The sequence below is a fragment of the Triplophysa dalaica genome, chromosome 13 (genome assembly GCF_015846415.1).
Source record: "Triplophysa dalaica isolate WHDGS20190420 chromosome 13, ASM1584641v1, whole genome shotgun sequence".
Lineage (NCBI taxonomy): Eukaryota > Metazoa > Chordata > Actinopteri > Cypriniformes > Nemacheilidae > Triplophysa > Triplophysa dalaica.
Window position 1 is genome coordinate 1,174,702 of NC_079554.1, and position 20,740 is coordinate 1,195,441.

Sequence of the window (20,740 nt, forward strand, 5' to 3'; positions counted from 1 at the left end):
GCTGCACGCATTTGTGGATCAGTGAACACATTTGTGTTTCAGTGTGCGCATTTGTGGATCAGTGAACACATTTGTGGATCAGTGTGCGCATTTGTGGATCAGTGTGCGCATTTGTGGATCAGTGAACACATTTGTGGATCAGTGTGCGCATTTGTGGATCAGTGAACACATTTGTGGATCAGTGTGCGCATTTGAGGATCGCTGCACGCATTTGTGGATCAGTGAACACATTTGTGGATCAGTGTGCACATTTGTGGATCGCTGCGCGCATTTGTGGATCAGTGTGCGCATTTGTGGATCAGTGTGCGGATTTGTGGATCGCTGCACGCATTTGTGGATCGCTGCAAGCATTTGTGGATCAGTGAACACATTTGTGGATCAGTGTGTGCATTTGTGGATCGCTGCACGCATTTGTGGATCAGTGAACACATTTGTGGATCAGTGAACACATTTGTGGATCAGTGTGCGCATTTGTGGATCGCTGCACGCATTTGTGGATCAGTAAACACATTTGTGGATCAGTGCACGCATTTGTGGATCGCTGCACGCATTTGTGGATCAGTGAACACATTTGTGGATCAGTGTGCGCATTTGTGGATCGCTGCACGCATTTGTGGATCAGTGTGCGCATTTGTGGATCGCTGCACGCATTTGTGGATCAGTGAACACATTTGTGGATCAGTGTGCGCATTTGTGGATCAGTGTGCACATTTGTGGATCAGTGAACACATTTGTGGATCGCTGCACGCATTTGTGGATCAGTGAACACTTTTGTGGATCAGTGAACACTTTTGTGAATCGCTGCACGCATTTGTGGATCAGTGAACACTTTTGTGGATCAGTGTGCACATTTGTGGATTGCTCTCTGTGCATTTGTGGATTTTGAAACATTTCTAATGTCAAATCGTGCGCACAATCCACAAATAAGTGGACTCCGCCCACTATCTACGCAAGCCAATCGGTTAACTTCCGCTTTTGTTGTCCAATAGGCCACGTTCTAACTTCAGCCAATCACGTTTCGCTCTGCACTACGATTCAGGGAGCTAACATGGCGACTAGTGGCGGTCTAAAATCTGTGTTATACTAAGAAATGATAATGGCCTATAATCGGTTCGGTTCATTGGTTCGGTTCATTGGTTCGGTTCAATGATTCGGTTCATTTGCAAACGGGCTCTGGGCTCAACTGTTTTTCCTATCCTGGGTAGCCCGGATGTTACCATGTGAATATTTAACTTGAAGTTTTCGATCTGAATTTGAGCAGTCGAATTAGACATATGTTTTCTTTGAAAAGTATTAACTTGAAATTTGAGATCTGAATAAGAGCATTCAAATTTGATCAATCTGAATGTATTTTATCTGAAATTCTGTAGGTTGATTTTTTTTGTATCTGAATTTGTGAGCATTAAATTCAGGTTTTTAAATTGGAAATCAAGAATTTTCATATTTAAATTTCATAGAGGTAAATTCGAAACAAATAAGTTCAGATACATGGTTTCCAAAGTAAAATAATTCAAAATCAAGAATTCATAGGCTGTTAAATTTCAAAACATTATGTCTCTTATTTGCTTCCATACAGATCTGAGTTCAATTACTTGTCAAGTCGTAAATGTGAAGTTATGTGTGTAAAAATGGTAATGTATAGATTTTTAATACAGCTTTTGTTAAATAATTAATGGGTATACTACAGAACAAGATCATTTTCATGTTTGGATGAACTGACCCTTCAGAATACTCGCAGAGAGTTTTTTCCCTGGTGGGTGGCGCACACGCCACGCGCTTCAGACGAAAACTGTGACGTCACAAATTGATAAAAACGCGTATAATCGAAGAGGTGTTTGACTAAATGTCATCCATATTATGTATTTATGTTATTGTTGTAATCAAGAAAAACTGTACGAAAATTAACCAAAAAAGAATAATATTGTAGTCAGTGTACTTTACCTAGTTTTTGGCAGATCGATTATTTTGTAATTTTCATAGTTTTACAACAAATCTCACACGTCTACTGCAGTGAGGCCAAAGTCAATTTGTGGTTACGGAAGTAAAGCCGTGGTTCCTGTTCATCTGCAGTTGTTATAATACTGATAAAGTTCACACGTGGAGAGGTTTGCTTCACAACTTTCTCGAGGGGTTCGAGGGTGATGGGCTCGTAGCCCCGCCCCCTCCGGCTCGAGCTATATTTATACGTTATTGCAACAGATGTGCAGTAAAACCTCGTGCGTGCCGCTCAGCCCTCACACTGCGGGGAATGTTTGACTAAAGATTTAACAACAGGAACATTTACACTCACACATCTGCATCGACTCAGGACTGATCAGACATCAGCAGCATGAGCAAGGGCGAATCAGACGCGACCGCGCCGGTGAACGCGGGCGAGCCGGCGGCGAAGCAGGAGAACGAGGACGTTAAAAGTGCCCCGCGCGAGGAGAAAGCCACACCGGCGGAGTTCGAGCCCCCGGAGGGCGGCTGGGGGTGGGTGGTAATGCTGGCCGCTATGTGGTGCAACGGCTCGGTGTTCGGGATCCAGAACGCGTTCGGAATTTTGTTCGTGTATCTGCTCAAGGAGTTCGGCTCCGAGGACGACGAGGACCTCCGATTCAGAACAGGTAACTTACGTCAGACGCGTGCACGCGCGTGGAAACAGTTACTGTACTGCTTACTGTACACGAGCTGCAGTGTAACTGTATCATCATCATCATCAAACGTGGCAAAATAAGACTGGGGCTGCTCGTTACACTTATACTCACTGTATACACTAGTAACACAACTTTCTATACCAGAAAACACATTTTGTCAAGTTATTGTTCAGAAAACAATTGAATGTTGCATTTGAACAGATGACAATTGTCCAATGAAGTGGGACAACTAGCCCCGCCTTCAAATTCATGAACCTCAGGAGTTAAAAGGACCTGTCGATCGTTGTTGTTTTGTCCATAAAACAGTGTTACTAAGGTACCGTTAGAAACAAAATAGTTGCAATACAATGAAACTTGCCTGAGTACCCAAGAATACTGTGGTTTGCTTTGAGGGAAAAGCTCTTGCATGTATAATGACACAGAAACAGAAGTCTCTGAAGTTTCACTTCTCGACACAAGTCACAACAGGCCTTTGTGCTAAAGATTATACATACAATCTGAAGAGACGTATGCATACATTCGCTTTATAATGCTCGGTCGGAGAAACATGTTTTCTGAAGTGTTTCTCACGTAATCCTTCATCAAACATTGCGTTATAAAGTGATAGTTCACCCCCAAATAAAAATTCTGTCACCATTTTCTCACTCTCATGTCATTTCAAACCGGTTTGACTTTCTTCCGCAGAAGAATGTTGATAACTGGACCCCATTTCCTTGCATTGGTTTTGTGTCCATACAATAGATGTGAAAGGGTGCAGGCACTGTTCGAAACTTTCTTCAAAATATCTTTCGTGTGCTGCGGAAGAAAGAAAGTCATACAGGTTTGTGGGTGAGTAAATGATTACAGAATTTACATTTTTGGGTGAACTATCCCTTTAAAGCTATTGCTACACACTCTTAGACACAGGAGTGTCATAATAGTGTCCAGATAAAATCAGAACCATTGAGCAAAACATCTCAACGCTTGGCTTCACAAGATACAAGTTTCACTATTTAAGATTCCTACTTCTGAACAGGACATGTTTCGTTTGTATGGATAGCACAGTGGAAAGTGAGAAAGGAAATTATGGGATGAGAGAGAGGTAATCGGAAACCGGTAAAGGACCACAAGCTGGTATTCGAACTCGGGTCGCCGGAAGTGTTGCTGTACAATTTGTCGGCTCTCAGTCCACTGGACCACTTGGCGTCGACATGAGAGTGAAGTTTGAACATGGTGATTTTAATGCAGGTCATCACAGTGAGGGAGAAATGTGTTAAAGTCATCAGCACAACAATAGATTAAATTTAGCTGTGAAGGTTCCTGTCATTGTAATTATTCTCACGTCTGCGAGCGATTCATGGTCATCAACATTTGAATACATTTGAGTTTTTATCAATCAAATGAGCGTCAATGACTGAGGGAAAGAGATCTTTTCCTTCGTAACGCTCGGTGAAGATTGTACCAGTAGTAGTTCAGTCCAGCTGTCTCTCGTCCCTCACACACACACACACACACACACACACATGAAACAACTCGCCTGATGCCAGCAGAGGTCATAGGTCAGGACAAAGTCAAGGTCTGTTTACATGCTTAATGTAAATTTGTGAAAAGCACACTGAAACCCTAAAACAAAATATTTTTAAAGGGACAGTTCATCTAAGATGTGTGAATCTGTTTGTGACACTTTGTTTAGTGGAACACAAAAGAAGATATTTTGAGAAATGTCATCATACAATGGAAGTCAACGGGGTTCAGTGTTGTTTGATTATTAACACTCTTCAAAATATCTACTTTCGTGTTCTGCAGAAGAAAGAAAGTCATACAGGTTCGCCACGACATTTGAAACATTTTGATATTCCAGTTTAACATTGAAGCATTTCGGCAGGTGCTTTTTATCAGTTTGTGTGTTCATTGGGATCAAACCCAAGACCTTTGCTAACACAATGGTCTACTAAATGATCCACACACATTCAGCAAATGACGTCAAACAAGCCGTGAAGAAACATTTGATTTACACAGAAAGATTAAAAACTAACAATGTGAAACTTTACTGTTGCTCTTTTCTGATGATGTTGTGTTGCACTGTTTGGAGATGTTCTTCTCGTATGCTTTTATCTGCTACTTGCACACCCACACGCCATGTGAGATGCAGCAGAACACAACTCTTGATAGTGACATGAGGTCGACCGTCGTATTTCCCCACGGTCACGATAAACTTGTTTTAAAAGGAGATAAGACATACGGCCCTGCTCCCTTCCCGCTCTGCCACAGCAACTACATTATGTCAATCCTCAATGATTCTTTTTTTCAGTTTGAACCTTTATACATTAACATTAATATGATTTCTAAACTCTTTTATGAACGTATGTTAGGATGTTATCTAGTTGAGGGGTTTATAAACTTTATGATGTCAAAGACCCCCAAATAAGATGAACCTCTAATGAGGGACTATCATCTATATTTTTATATGTGAGAGGAACTTTGTTAGATAAATAGTAAATGTGATATTATAAAGACAACATATTGAAACATATTGTTTCAAAACCTAAGCATCTATTGGATGTATATAACCCCGAAGAGACATTTTCAATTTAAACGTTTGTGTTGGTACTTTCTTCTTTTTTATACATATATATATATATTTTTAAATTATACGACAACAAAGCCAGTCGAGATTACATATATCAAACATGGATAGATGAAATACAAAAAAGAGTTCAAATCGTACAAAGAGAGGGATCAAAATCAGACCACAAACAGAATTTAGCACCTTTCACTCTGAGTGTGAAGAAACTCACTAGAAAGATTCACATATAAACAACTCTAGAAACTATAAACACTTGAAATGAAACAATGATCATGTTCAGTAGACTTTTACAACTTTTGCTTTATCCTGTAGTGTAACCTTATGAAGGCCCTCTGGGGGTCCCGGACCTCAGCGCGAAAACAACATAACAACACTTTGTAGAATGGTTGTATTAGTTGACATTAGTTAATGGATGAAAATCTTTTTTTGTACATTTGTAAAAATCGTATGATGTTCGCTTGACACTGTACACAACCCCATCTGTCTTTTCACTCGTCTATTTTTTATACTGATGATATTGTTTTTAGTTTTGACATTGATCAACAGCCTGCAGTCGTGCAGTGCACTGGCCTTGTTCTTATGGGTGACAGAGCAGGTGGAGTTAACACGCACACACGTGTCTCTCTCCCACGCAGGTTAGTTAATAGTCTACAGAGCATTTGATCTCTGTTGACACAAAGTTTAGGTGAAGGTTGCTGGCATTTAAATAAATAAACACAGGAACTGTGAGCTCAGAGGAGCGTGGACCAATCACATCGCTCCGGCATCCAAAATGGCATCATCACCCTATAACTGCAGCGGGTGCTGGGAAAACAGGATGGATCTCTCAGAGCTGGAGACATGTCACGGTTTTGACATGAATTCAGATGAATTCAGATGAATCTAAGTGTTTGGATTTGTTGTTGTCACAATAAATTGTGAAAAATAAAACATTCATCATGTTATTTATGGTTTGTTTCTATGAGTTTCTCGCAATTTCGTCATAAATTGGTTTGACGTGTTTTACGTCTGCAAGGTGGATTATTGAGGTGCATTATCTGGTGACATGGTTGTCTTCTGTCTGCTGTTTTGATTATGATGTTTTGTAAACATTCAGGAGACATCTGTGTCTGTCTGAGAAACTCATGGCGATATTTCAGCAGATGGAAAATTGCAAATTCCAGCTTTTGTTGTTCAGAAGTCATGGTTTTGGGAAATTACTTTCATGTTTATTATAGTGCTGGTTGATTTACCTAAATCTCAATTTCTGTCCAAACTAATGATGCTATATAGACGCTTTCATTCAAACTGCCGCTCTGTGTGATATGTAACGTATAATATTTTATTGTATATTCATTGTGTTGAAGCATGAAGCTTAATTGATACAGTTATAGATTCTTTGCGGAGGTCTACCAGACGTTAAGTTTGGACAACATAACATTTGTTTATGTTGTTGCTGCTGAAACTGTCTATTTTACCACTTTTTTTACTTAGTTATTTGTTTTTTTTGCCTCCAATTAAAACACTTTTAAATTTTAGTGCAAAAACAAAGTTACATTTAGACCGAGTGTGCACACATGAACACATGATGTGATGAAAGAGATCATACTTTCACTCTTTGTCATGACTGTTTTCTTGCAAATGATTGGATTTTGTCTTTAGTATCTGTTTTTTCAAAAAACAAACCTTTCCCATATATACGTTTCGCGCTGACAAATGGAGAGTGAAATTGCCGAAACATTAAATATTAATGTTCAATAATATTCCATATTTACAACATTCTGTGTATCTTCAACACATTTATTGACATGTAATATTTAATATATTTACCAGATAGATTGGGTATTATCACTATGACGACTGTTGGGTGTTTAGTATGGAGGATGAGAAATTACTAGAATAATTAAATTCAGAAATAAATAAATAAACACATCTATAAATAAATCCGTAAATAATTATATAAAGTATTTTGTATTTCTTTTTTGAATTATACTTAAGTCATTTCTGGTCCTCCACAGTGTAGCATATGACAGTCAGAGCCATCGAGAGAGAAACGTTAGAGCATCATGTGATTCATGGAGCCTTCAGATAGTTCCAAGAAGCTATGTTTTCTCTTTAAATGCTTTATTTCTTTAATTTTTTTATTCATTAAATGTGACCCTGGACGACAAAACCAGTCTTATGGGTAAATTTTTCAAAATTGAGATTTATACACCACATGAAAGCTGACTAAATACACGTTCTATTGATATATAGTTTGTTATGATAGGACACTATTTGGCCGAGATATAACCATTTAAAATTCTGGAATCTGAGAGTGGAAAAAATCAAAATATTGAGAAAATCGCCTTTAAAGTTTTCCAGAAGTAGTCCTTAGCAACGCATATTATTAATGATGGGAAATAAATGAAACTTACACCATTGATTTACCACAGCTTAAACTTAATACACACAAAATTTCATAAAAATAATTCTCCAGGAACAATTTTACACTTGAGCTGGCAACTAATCATCATTAACAGAGGCAGATCTACATGCTAAGATGATGTTTTGTTTACATTTTGTCAGAGCAAAATTGGCATAACTTTGACATAAACAACTCATGAAAACCACTACTTTGTAAAGAAGGCATTTAAGAACGTTTGTGACTAACTGACCTGAACTTTGAAGAATTTTCCCACTCAAGCGGGTTGAATTCTGAGTCCGCAGTGAACACTTTGTATTCCTTCATGTCACGGAGTCGAAGCGATCTAAACATTGATTGAATTCGTCGTCTTCCGGGGCATCCTCTTATGTCAAGCCGGTCTCTGGACATTCTGTATTATCTTCCCAATGATTTGCGAAACAATCATTTACTAGGTTCGTTAAATTATTGCTGTCATTAGCGTTTAGATTGAGCAAACGCGCTTCCATCAGAATCCATGTTTTGAAGCTTGATCATGACGGATTGTGTACGCTGCGCACGTGAGACGCTATAGCAGGCCGTTGCTAAGAGGAAACAGGTTTGTTTTAACACTCTCTATTGGCTTACCCTTGTAATGACATAGAAGAGAGTAGATTAACTTGAAAGCGCAATCTCTTAACTTTACATAGATACCAAACTTGAATGGGTAGTTTTCATAGAGCGGACAGCAGCGAGTTAAGTTTGTAGGCATGTTTCTGACCATTTTTTGTTCGCGATATTAAGGGATCGACTTACAAAAATAAAGTTTTGATATATTTAGGGTAGGAAATTTACAAAATATCTTCATGGAACATGATCTTTACTTAATATACTAAAGATTTTTGACATAAAATAAAAATTGATGATTTTGACCCTAACAATGTATTTTCGTCTTTTGTCAGAAATATACCCGTGCGACTTACGACTGGTTTTGTTGTCCAGGGTCACAAATGGCTTTTGTCTTTAAATGGGTTAAAAGTTTACCTCAGTTGGTCTGTTTAGTAGCAGATCCATGCGTAACTACCAACTTCAGGGAATTATTGAGAGCCTCTACGAACCATTCCATTGGAGTCAACAAAGTTGACACAACTCTCTCTTCAATGGCTCTGATGACAATGAAAATAATAAAACAGTCATGGAGAGATTTAATTGTGTGCTCACATGGATAACAGCTCAAGTGATGCTCTTCTAGTTGACCTGCTGATGTTTGAATGCTGTTTGAGGATTTCCGATATCGCTTGTGTCTTTACAAGCAGTCCATGGCAAACCCTCCAGAGCTGAAATGATCCCTAATGTCCTCCATGTGCCGCTCCGATCCTCCATCATCATACCGCAGGCCGACAACAGATGCTTTAGGAAATTTTGCAAAGTCATCATGAGGAAAGCTGGGCCAGAATTATGGAGGAAGCCTTGTGTTTTGTGGAGTCTCTAGCTCTGATCTCCAGATCTTCAGAAACACCTGAGGGCCTGAACGTTTTATGTCAATCTCTCAGATGTGAAGCAGCACATTAAGAGCCAGCGTGATGCGTTATGACCGAGGATGAATCCGGCTCATAAATGTGTTTCCCGCTGGTGGCTCTGAATTCTGTTTTATTCTTGACAGATGTTTGCCTCCTGAAGGTTTTGAACTGCAATTGTACTGTTGGAGGAGTTGTAAGTGGAAAGATTTGTGTTTAGTTGAATCATGTTGTGCTTTTATCACTGTTTCACTGTTGTCACAGGAAGTTTAATCAACATGTTTAAACTTGTCTGGTGGTGTGAGATGTTTTAAATATGAACTATCAAAAGTGATGTCAGATGCGTTGTTGTCTGGTGTTTTAACCTGCTGTTTTCCCACATAACAATACTGAATACTAATGTATTTACCATATTCAATTTTTGTAAACGTTCTAGATACTGTAGTGTTTTTGAACCTTACTGTAGTCAATTTTAAAGTGAACTACATTATTTCGAACAGTTGATCAATTTACTACACTGAAACGGTAATATTGTGGAAGCTGAGGCACCAGAAAAAAAAAAATGTTGTTGATTTACACCCAACTTACAAATTTGCAATCTATTACTGTAATTTAACATTTTTACAATTTGTCAGAAAGACTACCGTAAAATCCCGTAAAACTACAGCATACAGAATATCGCAGTGAGCTATTTACAATTGCTATAGTATTCTACAGCAGGGTTTTCAAACTTTATGAAAGAAACAAAAAAATTAGTTGGATTAATAGTAAATAGAATATTATAAAGACAACACATTGTTTCTAAACCTAAATAGTTCGCAACAATTTAACTTTGAAAACTCACTAGCAAGATTCATATATAAACAATTCTGGAAACTATAGCAAAAAAAGCAGATAAACACTGTGGACTTTAATCACTTTTTTCCTACCCCTTGCATCCTTCTGGAGGCCCCCTGGGGGTCCTCGGACCTCAGTTTGAAAACCCCTGTTCTACAGTATAGTGAAATTCACTTTAGTAAATACTGTTGTATAGTGCAGTACACTCTAAAAAAGATGCTTAAAAGATTCTTCACAGTGATGCCATAGAAGAACCATTTGTGGTTCCACAAAGAACCATTCAGCCAAAGGTTCTGTGAAGAACCATATCTTTCTTAGGGTTGGGCCGATAGACGATGCTATCGTCCATTGCCGATGGCTGACAGATTCCAACAAATGTTTCACTTTCATCATTTGATTCTCGCTGCTCTGTGCTGAAAAATACTGGGTGAACAAATATGAACAAGGCTAAGGGGCGTTCAAGCTCACGCTGTACAGACTGACCTGACTTTATAACTGTTGAGCTTGCGCTGTATAAAGAGTGCGCAAAATTGCGCAGACCCACCTGACTTTATAACTAAGACGCCTGTCTGCGCATCCCACGATGGCCACGATGTGCCAATTTGCCCAACCCTAATCTTTCTTACTTTTTAGTTGCCTATAAGAACCTTTTCAGAAAAGGGTTTTCAGATGTTGAAGGTTCTTTATGGAACCAAAAGGTTATTTTATGGCATCGAAGAACCTTTTGAAGCACTTTTGAGTGTATTTTCTCCCTGAACTTTTGTAGTGTTGGTCAGATGTGGTTGAGTTGGACAAGTGTTGGTAATAGTTGGACGATTCTTCTTCTTTCAGTGTTTGCATAGCTGGCGTTGTTGAAATCTGTTAATCTTTTGATTGTGTGCATTGCAAACACTTTAATGAGTCCACTGATTTATCTGCGGTTGTATGATGAAACAGTAAACCTCACACGCTGTGGCTGAAATATGGGAAATGCACGACAGCTGCAGAAATGCAAATAATTTGTATAAATAATTTGTGCAGAAGTTCCAAGACATTGCTGCTGTGTGTTTTATTGTTGTTGCCAGGTTGTTCTGTATAGTTTTCAGGGTGTTGCTCAGATGAACTCTGTGGGAGACAGTATCTTTGACCGCTGGGACTCTTCAGATCCACTGCTCTTGAGTAACAGATGGATGGTCTGCCTCTTTCTCAATACAAGTATACCACATCACCAGTATGAAGACTCTTCTGTTTAACATCAAATACTAGCAGGTGCATGACACCAAGTATCTACACTAAAAAATCCCAGCAAGCCAGCATTTTATCGAGTGCATGAAGAAGAAATGATTTACAGTCTGTTGTGGAAGAACTTGACTGTTTTGATAGCAGTGGTCCTCTAACATTGAGAAGAAAATCTTTCCGGAGGAATCTAAGTTATTTTGCACATCTCTGTCTGGATCAGCTCACATAAATGTCCAGTGTTTGGAGATGAACGATCACGGATGGGTGTGGTGCTCACATTGACTGAACCTTGTACTGTTAACCTCAAGTACACGTGAGAGAAATACATGAACCCTGTGTTCATAATCTTATCAGAGAATTTATTACTTAATGCTCAAATCATCATCATTAGATCTGACATGATGTACTTGACACAGAAAAAACACACGAGACCATTCCAAGAGCGGCTATACATATTAGTGTAAAATAAGATCTTGAATGAGATTAAATGCAGAGCGAATGGAAACTTTTGCTCAAGTCTCAATTGTTTCTCAGGTGTTTTTCCTGAGAAAATAGGCACACATCGTACAAATGTATCTGTCATTGGAGTTTGAGAAGAGATGTCCACAGCATGTCAAACTGAGCTCAGATTTGTCTGATTATTTCACCTCTACAATCTACAAACATTTACACCTCCAGACTCTTCATGCGTATTAACTCATTCACCGCCAGCCTTTTAAAAAAACGTTGCCAGCCTGCGCCAGCGTTTTTTAACATTTTCACCCAACTTTAATGGCTCACAGTAAATTTTCTGTAAAGAATATATGGACAAACAATATGTCTCAGCTTTTAAACAAAAGAAACTGTATTCTTCTATCGTCATTTGTTCGTTTTTTATCACTCCGTATATGAGGGTAGGTTTCTACAAACATGCATATCATTGATTAAACAGCTGAGATAATTAACATTTTTTGTCAAAGATTCCGCCCAGATTACACTCTGAAACATATATGTTCTAGGTTCTGGGATTCTGTACTTTTTCCCAAAGGTGTGTAATAGCGCCACCTGCTGTATAACAGTACAAACACTGATTGCCATAAAAACTCGTCTTTGGCGGGGAAGCGTTTTTTTTAATTGACGAGATAACTCATCAATGGCGGTGAAAGAGTTAACAATTACACTCTCATTTGTTTCTGCTTTTTATTTCTTCTAAACATTTTATGAGAAATCATCTGAGACTGAGCGGATACATTACTCCATACAAGAACATGGAGCACACAACACTGCAGCTATCGATTATTTTACTAATCAAGTATTCTGCCGATTTTTCCATCGATTAATCGGGTATTCGGATAATAAATACTTTTTCTTTATTAAAGAACAATACTAAATATACAATAGAAAATAAGAAATAAGAAAGGTCTTAAAATTAGCAACAAATTTGTGTACTTTTTAGAGAAGATAAAATTTGAAAAGTGAATCCATTTAATACATTATTAGGGATGCACCGATACCAGTTTTTCTCTGCCGATCCGATTCCGATATTGAACTTAAAAATATAGCCCGATACCGATCCAAATCCGATATCAGTTGTTGTTTACCTTTTAAGGTTTAGAATGTCTGAAACTCACACAGTGATTCAAATTAATCTGCTTAAAGTCAAGCTTTGTAGATTTATGAAATACATACAAACTAAGAGAAATAATACACGCAGTATGACGAACATCTTTCTTAAGAAAACTGTGCAATTTCTTGTATTCTTTGTAAAATACTGCAACATTTTTAATTGAAATAAATTAAATTAAGCTATCTGCAGTCATCCAAATGTCAATCTACATTTTGTGAATCTTAAATCAAAAACATACGTATGAACATGTACGTTTGCAGACAAAAATATGTACACATGAAGATAGTGCAGCAATATCAACAACTGTGTTTAAGTATATACTTCAAGTGACATTATCTGTTTTAAGGTTTACTTGAAGAGCAATGGCAGGTTTTTTTTTAGGAATATGAGCATTTCTGCTCTTTCGACTAGAAGTCGGTTCCGTCTATCATCTACAATGTTGGATGCAGCGCTAAACAGTTTTTCACTCTCAACACTGGTACAGGGGGCAGAGAGAAACACTGTCGCAGTAGCAGCAAGGGCAGGGAAACGAACATGATTCACTGCCCAGTAACAGAATGGGCTATCAGATCGGGGTGTAGTTGGCTCTGTCAGATATGTTTGGATTTGATTAAGGGCATCAGTGGTAGCTATCCCTCGTGCAGATTCTTGTTGGTCCTGGAGAACTTCATCAAACATCATTGTGAAGGTGCTCTTGCTTGTGTGTCCACTTGACCCACTTGCTTCCACATGAGATACCTCTGCTGGACCTGCTGCAGTAGTTGATGTCCTCAGTGTATCTTCAATCTTTTCAGCCTCTTTTATCAGTGCATCTTTTGCATGAATGACAGCATCTACACTGGTAAATTATCTAAAGCAAAACGGAGAAAATGGTCTATTTTATACAGACATTACACAGAAAATGTATTTTAATGTTGGCATTTGCTGGCCTTGATAAAAATATGAATTATTTTTTTTCAATAAAACAAATATCCTACAAAGAAAGAATCAAAACCAAATTAAATCAATCAATAAACTCAAACTAAATGTGTGTATTTCATTTTTTAACGAAAGTGAACTTTAATCCCCATTGGTTTGCTGTCAGTGTTGCAGGCAGCTCGTGGTCGGCAGAAAATGCACTTAAAGCACGCTTCTGTTCAAATATACTCTGAATCATGTAAAACGTACTGTTCCATCGGGCTTGACATCTTGCTGTAGACTTTCACAGGCAAGTGAAGTTCGCGCTGAATATCCTCCAATGAAGAGTACGATGATGGGGAATGTTTGAAGTGCCCCACAATCTTTCTCGCACCTGCCAGTGCATCGCTTACGCTCCGTTGCAACAGAAGGCCCTCATTAACAACAAGCTGCAATGAATGCGCGACACACCCCAAACTAGGGACCCCTAAATCTTTCATCGCCTTCTTCATGTCACTGGCATTGTCCCTCAAAATTACATGTACATTAGAAAGAGGGATTTTCCAACCCTCCAGCATTTCTTTGATTGAAGCTGAAATCACGCTGCTTGTGTGTGACCCTCGCAACTCTTTAGCATGTAGCACAGCACTTTGCAATGCATAACCAGAATTCACCCAATGAGACTCAAACTCAAACTCAAAAGAGACATGGGGCACACGTCGGAGCTCCAAATATCCGTAGTGAAGCTCAAAGACTTTACATCTTTTAACTGGTCCGCAACATGCGCTGACACTCTAGAATACAACTCAGGCAAAGCTGTTTCAGAAATATATTTACGCGATGGTAAACTGTAACACGGTTCTAGATGTTCCATTAGGCGACGGAAGCCTACATTTTCCACGACAGAGAGAGGCTGATTATCTAGAACAATAAATTCCGCAACCTTTTCTGTGATTTTTACAGATTTTTTGTTGTCTTTATGAAGTTTTTCTTGCCTTTGAAACGCGTCCTGCAAGGTCTGCTGCTTTGATTCGTCCTTTTTGCGTTTCACTTGTGCAAACTCTTCATGAATTTTTCCGTGATGCTTCTGAAGATGTTTGATTAAATTTGTTGTATTGTAACGTGCGACAGTACTTCCACCTCTTGAAACACGGGTTTTGCAAATGTTACAATTTGCTGTGCTGCTTTCTGCTGTTTCAAGCGTGAAATATTTCCAAATCTGCGAAATATTTAACACGTTGAAGTAAACTGACATATAGGCATACGTTGGGTCCAGAAACATCTCCCCGCTAAACTCGCCTGTCAGACGATTACGCAAAATATATTTCTAAGGTTTTAATTATTATTTTTAAGTACATGCATTTTTCCCCAAAAACGAATGTTTTCTATTTACTTAAATACAGTTCACCGTTCAACGATCGCTGGTAATTTGGTATCGGATTTGGATCGGTCGTGCTGACTCGCCAATCGTCGATACCCGATCCTTTCAAAAAGGTTTGGATCGGAGCCAAATCCGATCCAGAGTATCGGATCAGTGGATCCCTACAATACATTGCCATATAACATTCAAAATGCAATATATTACAAATGTATTAAATAGTAATATATCTGTCCTCATAAAATACAGAGTTAACTGGACTTTTATTTGGCTGGTTGTCGGAAGACGCTTATTTCTAAGTATGTCTGTTTCTTCACTCAAACAATAAAATGTTCGTGAAATAAACTCTCAAAGCAACTCTGGAGATGAAGTTTCACAAAAATAGTATTTCACCATCCCAATAAAAATCAGATCTTCTGAGCTATGAAAGAGAAACATCTTGAGTTTTCTAGTCTCTTGGTTTGTCTTGGCCTATTGGTGATATATTTAGTTGTTGTTGAACTCTTGGTTCAAGCTGATAAATCAAATGAAGAACTCAGAGCGGGGAAATGGCAGCGTGTTTGGAGCAGTCATTCATTGGTGGTTATTTGTGGTGTTCAGGAACTTGGCGTTCAGGAAAGAGAGAGCATAACTCTTCTATCGCTGAAGTATTTACCTAAACTCATTGTTTCAGGTTGGCTCAGAATGTGGTTATGAGCTCTGTTTGAGGGTGTGTTTATACACACTTCACGTATGATACAGATTGACCTCCACATGAATCTAAGAAACTGAATTTTTAGAAGGACTCTATTTGATTTTGACTGTATGAACAGAACTGGATGTCCGTTGAAGGTTCAGGTGTTTGTTGTGGAAATGGGATTTGTGTTGTTTACAGTTCGGGTGGAATCTGTTGGTGTTTGGGGATGTGAGCACTTGGAGCTCTTACAGAGATGTTTGTTTGCTTTGCTAACATTGTCCATCTTCTCTGTGGAAGCATCACTCATCGAAGCGAAAGGACGGTGTGATCGCCGGTGACCAAAATATGAGATTAAACATTAAAAAAACTGTTTCCACCACAGTAAACTTTCAGTCTCTCTTCTGATTTCTTTTGCTGTCCATAAGATTTGGCATGGTTTTACTACAAGTTAAGCGAAATCCAGGATATTTATTTTAGGGCTGCAACTAACGATTATTTTAATAATCGATTAATCTGTAAGTAATTTTTTCGATTAATCGATGAATCGGATAAAAACAAAAACCAAGAAAAGCATTCATTTCCAACCCTTTATTCAAAAACAGAACTAAAATCTTTAGAAAGTGCACAAGCATGTTGCTCCTTGAACATCCCTGAGCTGTTATAAAAATAATAAAATCAAATAAAAATGGACTAACACAAAAAACATACACATGTATGCTTTACATCTGCCAAATATATAGACTTTTTTTAAATAAAAGTGCCACCTGAGCTGCCAGAACAATAAATAATTTATAAAAACTAAAGAACAATACAAATCAGAAAACTTAACAGGATTAGGTTTGAATGTAAGAACTTGTTCTCTACACTACACTGCAGACAGACACTCGCAGATGCACACACTCGCAGACGCACACACTTTTGCAGACGCACACACTGACAAACACTGACACACACACACACACACTCTATCTCAAATTCACTTGAAGCTTATTCATTCAATTACTACCATCATTGTAGTAAGTGCAAGCTTCATTTATACACCACATTTTAACAAAGCTTAAGATGACCAAGAGCTATAAAAGAACTTTAAAATTAAATTAAAAAGTACAACACACACAAATATATTTGTCAATAATAACCTATATGGGAGAAAGCACAGAATATACACTGCAAAAATTGCTTTTCTAACTTAGTAGTTTTGTCCTGTTGTCAGTCCAAATTAAAAAAAAAATCTTATATCAAGAAACATGTACTAGACACATGAAAAAGCATAAGAAATTATGTCTTGTTTTCTGAAAAAACACCTCAAATTAAGTGATTGTTTGCTTAAAGCAAGAAAAATTATCTGCCAATGGGGTACAAAAATAATCTTAATGAGATATAATTTCAAACAGAAGTTTTAAGCATCAATCAATTTTCTTGTCTAGTAATCTTGATTTAAGATTTTTTACATATTTGGACTGGAAATTAGACAAAATTACTAAGGAAGTTTTGCAGTGTAGCTTTACATGACAACAGATTGATAAATGAATGGTCCAAAAAAGGCGAGTGAATAAAAAGGTGTCTTTAGTCTTACAATGCAAAGCGCAAAGTAACTACACCACCCCTGATTATACTGTTATTAACCAGCTAACGCTAACTTGTGATGCTTGTCAATCTGGATAACGAGTAAACACCAGCACCAGGGACATTACGTTCTTCACTTCAAAACGGAACAAAAGTAGGATTCTGTAATGACTTAACCTGCTGTTGAACTCCCTTCCTCCTCATCACAGACTCAAACATGTTTGCGTTTCAGGTGCTGGATCATTGCCGCGTTGCTCCCGCCATGTCGCTTTTGCATATTTTGTAGTTAACACAGTTTTTCTGTTTATTTAGTGTGAAATGCTCCCGCACCTATGATGACTTGGGTCGCGCTGATTTCTCTGCCTCCGTCATGTATCTTTCCTCCGCTCGTTTTTTAATTTTTGCTCCGCCCTGTATATGAGGCGCCGAACTCTGCTAGCATCAGTGCGCGAGAGAGACCGAGTGTGTTTACTTCGCTCCGCGCTCAAATAAAGGTTTTTTTTTTAATAACCAAACGTCTCCGCGTCGCGGGACACAGCGAATCGATAATGAAATTCGTTGACAACTTTTTTACTAATCGATTTTTATCGATTTTATCGATTCGTTGTTGCAGCCCTAATTTATTTGTTAAAAATTGTAATCAAACTGCAATACTTTTGCTAAAGTAAGGGTTGGGGGAGAAGGTCACTGGGATTTTCACAGAAGTTGAGATAAAACCTCTGAGATCCGTTTGAGTTGCATTGAGTTTGACGTCAGTGATGTCAGACACTGAAACGTCATTATATTCCTTTATTAGCTTTAGTTCATGCACAGACTGGAGATTCTGCATTTGAAGTGAAATATTATTTTGGTACATTCATGTGCTGTTCTTCTACATCATTTGATTGATGTGAAGTTCCGTCTGAAACTGTGAAAGACTGCCTTGCAACATCAAGGACACGAATGTACGGCAGAGAAAAATACATGTTTGTCAGGTGATGTCATGTGTTGGAGAGATAAAACATCTGAACATCTCTCTGTGTCATTTATGTCTTATGCTGATCATTGACCCTTGCAGTCTTTCTTGATTTCTCTTTGCATTTCTCGGTTAAGAATGAAGGACAGGTTGTGTTATTTGCGAGTTAACTATCCTGTAGTTTTGTATCTGCGTATTTTGTGGGTGTCTGCGAGTATAACATAACACAACCCAAAAAAAACATATACAGTAGGAATATAAAATATTAAAACCATCCAATAACGGCTTTTGTTGGACTATTCTGTTTTTATTTGGAATATGACTGATCCAAACCAAAAGATAACGCCATATGTAAATACAAACTTGCAAAACCAGCTTTGTGTGTTACACTTACTGAGCGTTCACACCAGACGCGTTTTGCGTGAATAAATCTGCGCGTGAAATTCACTTCACAACAGACGCGAGTTTGCGTCACGGGAGGGGCTTCTGCCAGGCGGCTCCAGACTTTTTGCGAAATGACTGACAGAGCTTTTGTTGAGAGGGTAGCTGCGCATTTTGTGCTATGGAAGGCTGAAAAATGGCGTAGACTCGTTCGGATCATTCGTAGTATCTTACACCTCCGGGTATCCACATACAGTGACAAGGATTTTGTCCTCCATTGTTGTTTCGGATTTCTGCCTCCACTCTCTACGTCGTAATCACGTCACTACCAGAGCAAGCTTCTGATTGGTTAACGCGGCGGGAATATTTGTCAAAATTCAGATTTTTCAACTCATGCGTTACACTCGTCAAACGGCCGAAACGCTCAATTCGTGTGAATCGCGTTATTCGCGTCGCCGGATGTCCTTTCGCGTACTTAACATGTATATCAACCGCGTTTAACGCTTAATTTGCGTCTGTGTAACCTTAATCCACATAACCTTAAATATTGTATTCTAACCTGTGTCAGATTCCGCGATAATGAAGTTTATGCTATCACTCGTCCTCCCCAGCGACAACTTTTGAGATCTGCTGGAGGCTTCTTTGATTCTTCACTGTTGTGTTGTGTGTAAATAAATAGTGTTTGTGTTTTCAGCATGGGTTGGTTCTCTCTCGATGGGAATGATCTTCTTCTGTTCACCGATCGTCAGCGTGTTCACGGATCTCTTCGGTTGTCGGATAACGGCTGTGGGTGGAGCTGCCGTGGGGTTTGTGGGACTTGTGGCCAGTTCAATGGTCAGGTGAGTAACTCAATTCACGTTTTTCATATAGCACTTTTTAAAAGTTGCATTGTTTGCTTTACTTTATGAAAAAATCTGAAAAAAGTATTAAATGTATAGAATACATAGAGAGAAATATAGAAAACAACACAGCATATCACTGCAAGAAATAAGCGTACTTAATGCTTGTAAACTTTGTCATGATGTTCTCATCCTGATTGTAACAAAATTTTTCTTGATTTCGAGGAACATTCGAGCATAAACCACTGTTTCAACAGCCATGAACATTGTGTTTGAAGCATGTCGATGCCTATTAGTGATGCGTGGATGGCGGTTAAATCCGTGGGCGCTGCGGATGATCCGCGGGTCGGGTGATAAAAAAACTGATTCTGATTAATTGCGGGTGGGTCGTGGGCGGATGATATCATATTCAATGTTAACAAAATTTCTCAAAAAATACGAATATGTTTTAAATGCATTTTTCATCAGGCGCTAATTTGCAGTAATTTAAAAGAAATGCGCGCGTGTCGGCGGTAGAGGACGGTCTATTTCTTTAAGCAGAAATGGAGGCTACGACGCCGTTTTAGTGCCACGTTAAAAAAAATAAAAAATCCAAGATTTCGTTCAAGACATTGCGATTCATAACGCGATTCATAACATTTCGAGAATTTATTTTTATGTTTAACGTGGCACTAAACGCCGTCGTAGGAGGTAAAACAGATCCAAGAGAAATTTAAAAAGGGAGAATTAAAAACAAAACAAAAGGTAGGAAAGAAAAGTATCATGTGGGAGGGTTTTTGCGAAGTGGTTTTTAACAAGGATGAATCAAGTGCTGAGTTTGTAATATGCAACTCCTGTGAGGCACTGTATGTATATGAAAGCCATAAGACTGGTACCTCTTATATGGTACATCATGTGTGTGCTAAATCGAACGATTAGATTTAAGCATTTACAGACAAATACAGTGCTAGAAAATTTACTAAGTAATTAAAGTGACGATCGGGTCCGGGTCGGGTGCGGATATCTATATCAGAGAAAATTATACGTGCTGTAAATGGATCATTTATTTGAAGCAGAGGATGCTTAGCTCATCCGCGCAGCTCTAGTGCCTATTGTTCACCTGTTGGCTATGTTTAAATTAAGACAGAGGATTTTCCACAGATATACCTTGAGATTAATCTGAGTGCTTGTGTAACAGGTTGTTATGAACCCCCGCCGTCTTCCATTAAACAAACAGATAGTCCTGCCAACAAACTGCGTCACAGCCGAGATAAAGTCACAGAGGAAAGTTTTATCGTTCAGTAGATTTGATGGAGTTCTCAACTGT

The 20,740-nt window shown here is 38.4% G+C and overlaps 1 protein-coding gene across 1 annotated transcript in view; it reads left to right on the forward strand.

Annotated features, from left to right (window-relative positions):
- The first annotated feature begins 2,187 nt into the window (after positions 1-2,187).
- slc16a10 (solute carrier family 16 member 10) overlaps positions 2,188-20,740 on the forward strand; it is a 33,769-nt gene continuing 15,216 nt past the window's right edge. The window contains exons 1-2 of the mRNA XM_056763932.1: positions 2,188-2,606; positions 19,290-19,434. Of these exons, the coding sequence (XP_056619910.1) occupies positions 2,330-2,606; positions 19,290-19,434 (422 nt within the window). The 5' untranslated portion in view covers positions 2,188-2,329. The remainder of the gene's footprint in view (positions 2,607-19,289; positions 19,435-20,740) is intronic.